The sequence below is a fragment of the Poromitra crassiceps genome (assembly GCF_964638095.1).
Source record: "Poromitra crassiceps genome assembly, chromosome: 8".
Classification (NCBI taxonomy): domain Eukaryota; kingdom Metazoa; phylum Chordata; class Actinopteri; order Beryciformes; family Melamphaidae; genus Poromitra; species Poromitra crassiceps.
The window spans coordinates 47,560,538-47,573,037 of NC_139629.1; the positions used below are offsets into that span (position 1 = coordinate 47,560,538).

Consider the following 12,500-nt stretch of genomic DNA (forward strand, 5'->3'; position numbering starts at 1 on the left):
GTGCGTGCGTGCGTGTGTGTGTGTGTGTGTGTGCGTGTGTGCGTGTGCGTGTGTGTGTGTGCGTGCGTGTGTGGGTGTGTGTGTGTGTGTGTGTGTGTGTGTGTGTGCTGGGATGTGTTTGACCATTCCCTGCTCTGTGTTCTCCTCTTGAGCCAGGACGGAAGCAGAAAACCCCCAAGAAGTTCACCGGAGAGCAGCCCTCCATCTCCGGAACGTTTGGATTGAAAGGTAGACCCTTATTAGATGTTCCTCTCCCCCACCACTTGTCTTCACGGTCAAATGAACAGATAGGATTTTGTCCAGAAGTCCATGACTATCTGTATTGTAGATAGAGAGATAATAGTGAAACTATGATCAAAATAGTCATCCTCCTACATTCTATAATGGTTGTGAACTTAATAATGGTGAAGTTTAATAATTCATCAATTTGCTGGGGACCCCCTGGAACCCCCTCGAGGAGCCCAGGTGCTTAGCGGACCCCACGTTGAGAAACCACTGGCTGATTGTGTCCTCAGTTTGCCTGTGATGAGTCATTGAATGATGGAAAGCTTGAGAGGATGCTGGAGGATGCTGGAGCATTAGAATGGGAGCTTCTTCAGCTGAGCTCTGTTATACGATGATGCATTTAGCGAGGAACATGTTGACTGACTGACTCCTCACTGCTGCCCATCGATGCTGCTGGCCTTTTAACAGTGTTAATGTAGTGTTTCCTATCCTGCTAAATGAAACAGTGAGTCACACACCAGACGCATCACATGACACAGACACACGCACACATTTCCCATGTCTCTATCTATCTATCTATCTATCTATCTATCTATCTATCTATCTATCTATCTATCTATCTGTCTATCTACACCAAACCCCTCTCTCTCACTCTCTCTCTTTCTCTCATTCTCTCTGTCTGCCTCTCTCTCTCGTTCATGTGCTGAAAATCTCCAGCGACTCATATAGCACATACAAGTAAACTATTTATCGCCTATCAGTGTTGGGGGCAACTCATTACAAAAGTAACATATTACATGTAATATATTACTTTTAGCAGTAACTCAGTAATATAACTTATTACCAATATGATTTCAGTAATATGATACCAGTTACTTTATTAAGCAACACAAGTTACAAATTGAGTTACTTTTTTTTTTTATCAAACCACATATTTAAATAAATATACAATCATTTCCAAATAAAATCATATGTTTTTTCTGCAAATAACCACTATAGATGACAATAAAAAGGAAAAAGATAACATTTAGAATTTTCCAACAGTTTACACTGACTTCAAGATGGTTGAAATTATTTTTCGGGATGGTCCCGGGGCGGCGATGTCATTGTGCTACTGCTGTTATTTTGGTGAAAGTAATGCAAAAATAGTGTAATAAGTAACGAGTTACTCTACACAGTATTGTAAAGTAATGTATTACTTTCAAATGAAAGTAACTAGTAATATGTAGTGTATTACATTTTGAAAGTAACTTGCCCAACACTGCTTATCGCCTATCATACAATTAATCCACAATATGCAGAGCTCAGATTTCTTTCTCTCTTTCTCCCTCTCCCCCTTGCTCTCTCTCTCTCTCTCTCTCTCTCTCCTTCACTCTCTCTCTCTCACTGATTCACTATCACCCAAAATGACCTCCTTTTCTCATGTTCTCCCCCTCTCTCTCTCTCTCTCTCTCTCTCTCTCTCTCTTTTCCCCTTCCCTTTTCCTTTTTTATGCCCAGTATCGACTTTCCCATTTTAATATTTGTCTTGTTCAGCATTGTCCTCCATCTGTCCCCCTCTGACTCCCACTTTTCGCTCCTTTTACCTTGAATGCCTTCAGTAGTGAGTATTCATTACTACCATCCTTGTGTGTGTGTGTGTGTGTGTGTGTGTGTGTGTGTGTGTGTGTGTGTGTGTGTGTGTGTGTGTGTGTGTGTGTGTGTGTGTGTGTGTGTGTGTGTGTGTGTGTATGCGTGCGTGCGTGCGTGCGTGTGTTTTTTACAGGCATGACCAAGGTTGAGGAGAAGCTGAAGGCGGGCCGTGCGAAGAGATCAGAGGGGAGTGGCTTCAGTGAGGAGCCCCAGAGAAGACCCAGTCAGTCCTCCAAGAAAGACCCGGGCACCACCAGCTCCGGTGAACACCTACATATACCCTCTATTTCAATGTATTTATTGGCCCAGAGAGAGAAAGAAAAAAATGTGCTGGCCGGCCGGGTGGTGTAGCAGGCTCTGCCCGCGCCACCGACACCAGGGCCCGCAGGTTCGAGCCCCCGTGTTACCTCCGTCTTGGTCAAACATTCCTACAGTACAGACGCAATTATTGGCGTGAAGCACGGACAAGGGTATGAGTCCTGGTCGCTGCACTAGTGCCTCCTCTGGTCGGTCGGGGCGCCTGTTCGGGGTTGAGGGGAACTGGGGGGGAATAATGTGATCCTCTGCATGCGCCACGTCCTCCCGGTGAAACTCCTCACTGTCAGGTGAAAAGAAGCAGCGGAGGAAATTGGCTATGTACATTTGGGAGAAAATCTGAGAAAAAATGAATGTGACTTCATCAAAATGGGAGAAAACTGTGAACAATTAGCACAGAAGCTGTGACCTCTCTTTAAAGTCGAGCTGAATCCAAAAATGACTTTTCTTTTCTTTTAGTTCAAATACCTGGGTATGCAGTGCACCTATTTAATAATGTATGCAAAAAAAATCACACAAATCTAATTTCTTTAGTTTTTCACACTTTTTCACATCAAAAGTTCATTTTTCAAGATTTCATTGATAACAGTAATCTACAGTTTGCTGACATCACCTAGTACTATCAAATTTCTACCCCATTTCAACCAATCATATCACGACATGGCAGCTGTCAATCAAATCTTCATTTCAGGATCATTTTTTCTTCCAAAAGAAAGAGAAAATGGCGCCTAGTGCCTGTCATCTGGCAGAATTCCTATCCCATAAACTAACTACTACCTTGGCCAATTGTATGAAACATGAACAAAAAACAAAACCGGTAATGTCTAAGTATGCAAAGAAATGTAACTGTCTCGTTAAAACGCGCATTCCAGGAATATCGTATTTACAGCAGCGATAAAGGCGCGCGCTTGAGAGCCTGCTGGTTGTCAGGGGTCGCCCCTCGGAGATTCCAGGCGGGCGGGCAGCACCCATGCATCGGATTGTGCGCTCGCTCCGCACGAAGCAGCTGGCCACCTGGTACTCCGCGGATCCCACTCGCGTAGCACAACAACACGCTGAATCCCACTGGATTTGGGGGTGGAACACGCCGTGATTGGCCAATGCCAAAGCCAGTCCCCAGAATTGTCCAATCAAATCATCGACACCCGGCATTGTGCGGCTTGTGGTCCGCCTCTCAACCTTGTCATCTCAGACAAGATTTGAGTCTCCAACGCTCGTACTATTGCATTCGCCTCCGGTTCACTTCGACTTCAAGGAATAACTTGATCAAAAGGGAATAAATTGTACTATAACATGGCATCATTAAATATTCAACTCTGCTGGGCCTGCGGTTCTGTTCTTTGTGAACAGAACTGCTGTTTCACATAACAGACCGTTAATATCCCTCTGTCAATATCAAGATTGTTGATTTCTAATGCGGTTAATTTGTGAGGAAGTTAGGGGTTCAGGTGCTGCTGACACCTCGTGCATAAACATTACTCCTTGGTTAATACAAACAGACACCAGACTATTTTTCATTGCAGGCATTTGGAAATAACGTGAGCCTAGAATTAAATCTTTTGTAATCAATATTTTGTGTCAAATGATGAATGCCTTTGTCAAGTGGCTGTGTAATAAGAGGGATTGCAAAAGAATCCCCTTCAGGATGATCAGGGGTATTGCATCACTGCCATCTGGGCTTATTTTGGGCAAACACTAACACACAAAAGCAAAATGTTATACCCAGAAGTGGACCATGCCAGTAATACGTGTTTGTTTGCTTGACTGACTGACTAACTGACGTGATGTCCCCATGTTTTCCCAGGTGCTGGAGCTGATACGCAGTGGCAGCGAGCCATCTCGGAGCGAGGCGAGGTGGCGTGTCCCACCTGCTCCATGGTCACCAGGAAGACCGTCCACGGCCTCAAGAAGCACATGGAGATATGCCAGAAGGTCAGTGGGCAACACTGCAGTCTGTGTGACACTGAGAGAGCGGGAGGGAACGCTGTGGAGAGCGCTTTGAAAATCATTCATCGAAACAGACCAAATGTAACGTTTCACATCAGACTAGTACATTTCAGTACACATCTATCAGTACAAGGCTTATGTTTGCTTGCCTCCCACTGGGTGACAGTTTCCCGAGAAGCCTGCCCCGCTGACAGTCGGGCCACTCCCAACCACATTTTACAAATCAAAACGCTGGCAGCCAGAATCAAATCGGTTGGCACGGCGGCCTACACGTTTTTTAAGTAACTTACCCTTGGATGGCAATGGGCTGACTTGGATAAACTTCCCTACTTTGTAAATCATAAAATCCATCTTTGACCGAGGCCAACTCTCCACGCCAGAAACCGAACAATCCCCGCAGTAAAGTTTGTGCTCCAAAAGCTTTCGTTTTCTGCACGTCTTTATCTTCCCATTAACTCCAACTTTTCATTCAAAGTTAACCTTTGAGAACAGCGTTGATAGTAAATGTGAAATGTCCTCGCTACACGAGTCACTTTCATGTCACTCGCTCACGACTGCCAAACAAACGAGCTAGTTTATTAGCTGCTGATTAGTCTCTCTTTCACAGCTTTTTATCTGTTCCAAAAATGAAAAGATGTTTTGCTGCCTTTTCATCTTCACTAGTTAACATTAGATATAACGTTAGTGGAGAAAGTTCCATTTATTATTATTACTCCTACTACTACTACTATTATTATTATTATTATTCAAATGTAATTCATATTTCAAATTTCATTCACTGTGCTGCTCAAAGGCTACCGGCAATTTTTAAGGTGGAAGGTTTTCTTGCATGATACTCAATGCATAAATTGACGCCGTGAATCAATCAACACACCTTAAATGTCAATATGACAACTTTGACCATTTCATTTGTTTTTATTGGCTCTCTTGCACGACAGCTTTAGTGATGATTGAATGTTCAACCGCGTAATAAAATGTGTATTAATTTACGCCTACCAGATCGTCTCGAGCACGCACTGTGATTGGCTGTTACGACGGGCACGTGGGATTCCCCCCCCCCCCCCCCCCCTTTTTTCCTTTCCAGCTTTAGATTAGCTAACAGGCTAAGCTACTGATGTTATCAGACATGATGATAGACATAAAAAATATGGAATCATAAAAACATTCAGTGATCCTGATTCAAGTGTTAGCCTACAGGACCGTTTCTAATAAACATGAGCCTTACTTTTTGAAAATAAACGTTGTGAGAGTTTAGCTTCGTCTGTGGTTGTCGACCCCGAGCCGATCACATCCGGCAGGGCGAGCCGATCACATCCGGCAGGGCGAGCCGATCCTGTAGCTACACTGGCAGCACGACACACCTGAAGTCAAATAGACAGGAAATACCTGCTGGATGCTCTGCTTTGGTGCTAGCGTCAGGTGGTGACATGTCAGGGGGAAAGGCGGTTATAGATGTCTGTTCTGTTCTGCCTTCAAATAATCATCATCTTCATCCTATATACACTTGTTTAGCTTTGACATTTGACTCATATTTGGTACAATCGAGAACTGTGTTAGTCACTGTTGAATTTATGAAAGCAATAAATATGTTGATACTGCCTCTAAATCATATTCCCATATGTTCCACTTTTGTGTGTGTGTGTCTGTGTGCGTGTGCGTGCGTGCATGCGTGCATGTGTGTGTGTGTGCGTGTGCGTGCGTGCGCGTGTGCGTGCGCGCAGCGCGCGTGTGTGTGTGTGTGTGTGTGTGTAATTTTGTGCTGCATGTGTTCTTGATTTGAGCTCACTCAAATTATTGGGGAAGTATGTAAAGTAAAGTGATCTGACCTTCTGCTTCAGCTTAACTTGAATGTGCCACATGTTTTCCCTTACATGAATGTGGAGCGTATGACTCCATGCGAGTCAACGTGTCAGTGGAATTAACATCATTTCACCAAGACAAACCAGTTTACACATATTAACAACATTAAAGCAGCTACGAGCAAGATTTTCGATTGTTATTAAACAGTCTAAATTTAATATCAATGCATCACATCTTACTTCCAAAAAACCTGTTAGAATATAACGAGAGATGTTCGCGAGAGTATGCATGGCATTCTCCTTGTTTATGGCATGTTGCTAGGCAGCGCGAACGGGGGAAGGCAGGCAGCTGCGTTTCACTTCCGGGTTTAGCCGGTCCGGCGGTAAGGAGAGAGAGAGAGAGAGCACCCTGTTGACGCGAGACAGACACAGACTTAAGAGAGCAATCTCCGATTCACAGGCTTTGGTCTCAGCTACTATTATAGGTAAGATGTGATGCATCAATATTGTAATTATACTGTTTGATAACAATCGAAAATCTTGCTCGTAGCTGCTTTAACAAGACTTTATTGAGCTTTTATGTTTTCATTCAACTAGATATGTTATATTTGTATCTTTTTCTATCTGGAGTATGAAATAAAGCAGCAGAGCTGTGACCTGGGCATTGCATTATAGCAGCTCAAGTCCTTAGGGGATGGAAACGACTGCAATGTTATTAGACACCTCTCTCCGAGGAGCCCATAGTGCAGAGTCCAGGGAGCCTTTACAGCCAAGATATTGATCGCCCGGCTGCAGTAATAATACCACGCTGTACAGTATCTCAGTACGGTAGTCCTCCTTACCCGTTTCCACTAGTAATGCCCTTTCATTGATCTGCTCTGATCTGAAATCTAATATTAGCTGAAATACATGAAGAGACTACTGTATACCTCTGTGCTTTGTTTACACTGCACTTGATTGTGGTCAATATGTATGAATAACTACATTTAAAAAATTTGATAACTATATACCGGTAGTTACGTTGTTGTATACTATGTATGAGATAGTGTATATATGACAACAATTATTGTCATATATGTACATAATTGTTATGTATTACTATATGACTAGTGTTTTATGTATGTATGTGTATGTGTGTATGTATGTACATATACATGTATATATATGTATATATATATGTGTATATTTCTATAGTATGTGTTGTTATACAAGTATATATATAATAATGTAGTATTGTGGAAAAGGGGTGGGAGTTAATAAGTTATACTTCTTCTCACTCCTTTTCGAATACGGTATGTCTACGTTTGTTACCCCTTCATCTTTATTTCATAATACTATTTCAATCGACTTGTTAACGTGTAATTTTGAAGGCCCCGTATATTGTCTCTGTTTTATTTACATACATATTCGAAATAAACATGACAAACAAACAAACAAACAAACAAATATCAGAAATAAGTGAGGGGTGAAGAGAGGAAAAAGAGGATCCAACTATATATACTTTTCTTTTTACCGTTTATTCTTTCCAGATTTTTCTCCCATTTTCTCCCCAGTTGTACGCAGACAATTACCCGTACTGTCCTGGACCAGAGGAGGCACTAGTGCAGCGACCAGGACACATATCCTAACTCCGTCTTCCCGACCGCAGACACGGCCAATTGTGCCTGTATGGACGTCCGACCAAGCCGGAGGTAAACACGGGGGCTCGGACCCGCGACCCTCATGTTGATAGGCAGGGAATCTACCCCTGCACCTCCCGGATGCCCCCAGGATCCAACTTTGAGATGTTCCTGAAGACGGTCCAGCTGGAGTGGTCCAGTGGCCTGGAGGCCCTCTGAGAAGATGTATTCTTCTTACAGCCATCATCATGGCTCCTCGGCCTAGTGGCCTGTGTGACTGATTAAAGTGACAGTCTGCCATTAAACAATGACAGAATCAGCACATTAAACACTGGGGTCACTCACCATCGAAACACCTCTGTCCCCAAATCAATACCGAGGCGAGGCAACCAAACGGAACATTGTGTATTAAATTGGTTGTTTGCGGGTTCCAAAAGTCGCTCGATAGTTCTCCTGTGTCCTTTATAAGCTCACGGTGATCAATGCATTTTGACCAGAATAACCCACAAATAGCAACGTGTATTGGGTTATAGCTGAGATGTTGCTATTAGGGATGTTCATTTTGAAAATTTTCCATAATCGATAATCGGTGAAAATTAACGATCAATTATCGATTATCGATCATATTAATAATAATATTTTTTTAATATATATATATATATATATATATATATATATTTTTTTTTTACAAAATGAATGCCTATGGCAGAAAATACGAAAGACAACGTGTTCTCCTCAATGAACTCTTTATTTCAATGTGTCTCCTCTCCAACACTCTGCTGTCCCCGGCGCATGCCGGTGTGAATTCCCCATGTTTAAAACAGTTTTGTTGGCACAAAGGCCCGTGCCCAGCCACAAAACTAGAGACTATATGAAGCTCCACCTCACGTTAGTCGGCTGTGCAATTGAGTGGGGCGAGGAGGAACGAATTCCACCCAAACCTAGTCCGCAAAAAAAAATATATATATATATATACAGTATATTTTTTTAATAATAACAATAATCGATCCAAATTCCACAGGATCGATTCCATTCCTTAACGATCAATTATCGATTTTCGACAATTGATGAACATTCCTAGTTGCTATATTGATAGATCCAATAAAGAGTCAAAGGCAGCAACAGCTACTCTACAAGAGTGAGCTCCCAGTCGGCTTCTCTTCACAGAAATGTTATTTGATGCTCGCCGGTCTAACGTCAGCCAAAAAACTTAGTAGTACAGCGTCGGCTGCCTGCCGCCACACAAATTGTATATTAGAAAATGTTTGGAATACTTTCAAGATGTGGTCATCATGCATGCTAGAACTATCCACGGCCCGGGGGAAAACAAAACCACGACCGCCACGTTGGAAACGTGGAAGGAGCGGCTGCCTCTGGATTAACAGACAAGAATCGACCATAAATGTGTGTTACTAGTGTGATTCTAAACCCGGGACGGGGGAGGGAGGTTTAGGCCGCCGGGGGTGGGGAGAGAGGGGGCGGGAGTGGGGTTGGAGGGGAGGGGAGGGCACGGGAAGGGGGTGGGTGGGTAGTGTACATGTATAGATTACCCCCAGGTATGATGTGTTTTTGTAGGCCAACCTGGAAGTTAGCCTCACACTGGGTCTGGAAGCATCATCTGGAAGTCAATAGGAGTTTTGTGCGGGGATTTTGTTTAGATGCCTGAAATAAGGACGTGGTTAACACAAGTTTATGAAACTGAGACCTTTGTGTTCAGCAAGATCATCTCACAAATGAACACCACTTTATGTCAAAAGAATATTTATTTCAGGAATCTAACCAAAATCCCCATACAAAACAAAAACGCTGACTTCGAGACGAGGAAACCAGGCGATGCAAACTTCCAGGTTTTACTCCTCCCGCGGCGGCACCCTATTGTGATGTATTTTGTTGATTTTCAATAAAAAATATAAAAAAAAGTTCAGAAAACACAAACAAAACAATAACATTACCCTCTGTATGACCTTTAACCCCTGCAGCTCCAGGATGCCCTGAAGTGCCAGCAGTGCCAGAAGCAGTTCAGGTCCAAGGCCGGCCTCAACTACCACACCATGGCTGAACACAGCAGCAAGGTACTGACTCACACACACACACGCACACATCAGCCTCACGGGTCAGCAAGCTATACAAGGAGGAGTCCCACGTTTCAGACAAGGAACCGTCCTCCTGGCTTTTGACACGTCTTTGGCCCTCATTCAGCAGTAGTCAGATGGGGGATGTTTTTCGTTGACTGGGGGAGAGCTAGTGTTTCACCACTGTCACACTGACCCACTGACCAGAGAGGAGCTACTAGACACCACACACCAGAGAGGCCTACACCCGCAGAGAGGGGAGGTTCAGACTTTCACTTATATGACTCTCTGTATGGACAGCAGTCGTAGCGTACGGCACGCTACAGCTAGTCTCAGCTTTCACTGGGGACGTTTAGTTTGTCGGGGGGCAGTGTTGCACGGAGAGACATTTTATAGCCAATGCACGTCCACAGTCAATGGAGGACATTTCTTTTCGCGTTGTGTGTTTTCATTGTCAACTGATTGGTATTCTTGTCCTTGAAGTGCTCATATGTCTCTCTGCAGCTGTCTGAACTGTGACAGCACAGAGCGTCATTAAGAGATTACATGACACTCCTGCATTAGAGAGCGCTCGTGCTCCTATGAAGTTTGTTGAATAATTCACCTGCTGCCTGTTTCAAAAAGTAGCATGCAACATTAATGACTGTATGTGTGTGTGTGTGTGTGCGTGTGTGTGTGTGTGTGTGCGTGTGTGTGTGTGTGTGTGTGTGTGTGTGTGTGTGTGTGCGTGCGTGTGTGTGTCTGTGTGTGTTTGTGTGTGTGTGCGTGCGTGTGTGTGTCTGTGTGTGTTTGTGTGTGTGTGCGTGCGTGTGTGTGTGTGCGCTTGCCTACAGTTCTCCACACATGTGTGTACGTGTGCAGGTGGTTGTGTGCGTGCCTGGGTGCGTGCGTCTGTGTGTGTGTGTCTTTGTGTGTGTAGGTGTGTGTGTGTGTGTGTGTGTGTGTGTGTGTGTGTGTGTGTGTGTGTGTGTGTGTGTGTGTGTGTGTGTGTGTGTGTGTGTGTGTGTGTGTGTGTAATCATAGCCAATTTAGTAGAGATGATAGATGATTGTGCCATCTGTGGCAGCCAAGTTAAAGTGTTTGACTCAGTCATTTGTCTTCAGTCTGGACCACTGCTGACAACAAGTGCATTGGGGGCACGGTGCTGCTGCTCTCTGAAGCCATATAGCTTTTACTGTAGAGACCAGTGGCTCTCACTCAAACCTGTTGGGCTTCACTACCCCCTTTCCCTGATTCTATAGACCAAATCAGCGGGGATGTTTACATTTACTTCCGGTTACCCCTGGGTCCACACATTATAATGGCGGTGAACGGCTAAACTGACGTGTTGAAGACAAAAACAGACAAAGAAGACAAAAATGGTTCGTTTGTGTTGTGTTGTTGTTTAATATCATTCATAACAACACTTTCACTAACGTTAGTGGAGACCAGACTAGCTAATTTACCTGTTGGACCAGACCAGACCAGAGTAGACTTGAAGCGAAATTAAATTAACGTGGCGTCAGTAGCTCTGTCTGTAACGAGTCTGCAAAAAAAAACAGTTGTAAACAAATGTTATTAGCTAGCTAACACACTACATAAAACAAACACAGAAGAAAGGCTAGATACGTCGGACAAGCATGTTTACCAACCGTTTAAACATTTAAATTAAAAGTAGTAGACAACGAGAGGTTTTGACAGCATTTATTTGACAACACGCACATTTAAACCTGCCGCCTTCCCCAAGTGGTACGCGCAAGTAATGTTGTTTACATGGTGACGTCACGGTGATTTGGTCTATAGCAAAAAACTATAGCATAATTATGATGAATGAATAACTCACCTTTTGAAGAATATAACATTAGAAAATAAGAAATGGAGTGAAGGAGTCGCAATTAGTGCCTCCTGAGCAGATTTACTAAATGACAACTGGGGACTTATAACAATATCTTGCGCGCTACGTGCGCTCGATTCCTAGGCTCACCCGCTGCGCGAGCTCGCCCACCCTGCAGCTCGGCCGCTGCGCGGCCTCGCCCCGGCTGCTCCTTGATGGCATACTTCAGGGATGCTGGATCACCTGTCCTGGAGCTGGCAACATACAGCTGTCCACGGCTGAAGATGGCGGTCTGAAGCCAGACTCCCACTTCTTTCAGTGTCTGCCCCTGGGACTTGATTTTGCTCTTATGACATCACTGATGACATCATCAGCGGGACTCTTATGACATCACTGATGATGTCACAACCGCTTTTATGACATCACTGATGACATCACAAAAAATGCTGTTATCTTACTTCCTGTCTGAAGTTAGCATAACACACTCCGCAGAGCAGCTCACTGTGTGGCGTGATTACTGTGCGCTAGAGCTGCAACAATTCATCGATTATTCGATCGACCGAAAATTAATCGTCAACTGTTTGTATAATTTATAATCGTTTAAGACTATTTTTAAGAAAAAAATCTAATGTAAATCCAATTACTCGATTAATCATTGGAATAATCAGTAGAATACTTGATTACTAAATAATCGATAGCTGCAACCCTACTATGCGCTTGTTGCTACTTTCTAATAGGACAGTCACATGTATTCATATGGAAATGAGCCAATTAGGTTTTTGGAAAGGAGGGGAAAGGAAGTCTCAACTATTGGGATTCTAAAAAATAAGTTTCATGTCACCAGGTGTTGGATCCACACAAATATTTAGCGGAATGCAGGGAGGTGCCAGATCCTGACCTACTGTATTGTGCCCTGATCTTATTGGCAGCAGTCCAGTCCAGTAGAACAAGAAACAACAGTGTGTGTGTGTGTGTGTGTGTGTGTGTGTGTGTGTGTGTGTGTGTGTGTGTGTGTGCGTTTTAGAACCATAATCTAATGTCTAAACCCTTCCAAAAGAAGTCAATTAAAAGTTGTTTTG

At 43.6% G+C, this 12,500-nt stretch overlaps 1 protein-coding gene across 1 annotated transcript in view; it reads left to right on the plus strand.

The window, feature by feature from the left end:
* Positions 1-12,500, plus strand: part of znf512b (zinc finger protein 512B) — a gene marked incomplete at its 5' end in the record, with an annotated part of 57,661 nt that overhangs the window by 34,625 nt on the left and 10,536 nt on the right. Inside the window, 4 exons of the mRNA XM_083640957.1 lie at positions 157-228; positions 1,990-2,118; positions 3,976-4,103; positions 9,516-9,608. Of these exons, the coding sequence (XP_083497083.1) occupies positions 157-228; positions 1,990-2,118; positions 3,976-4,103; positions 9,516-9,608 (422 nt within the window). The remainder of the gene's footprint in view (positions 1-156; positions 229-1,989; positions 2,119-3,975; positions 4,104-9,515; positions 9,609-12,500) is intronic.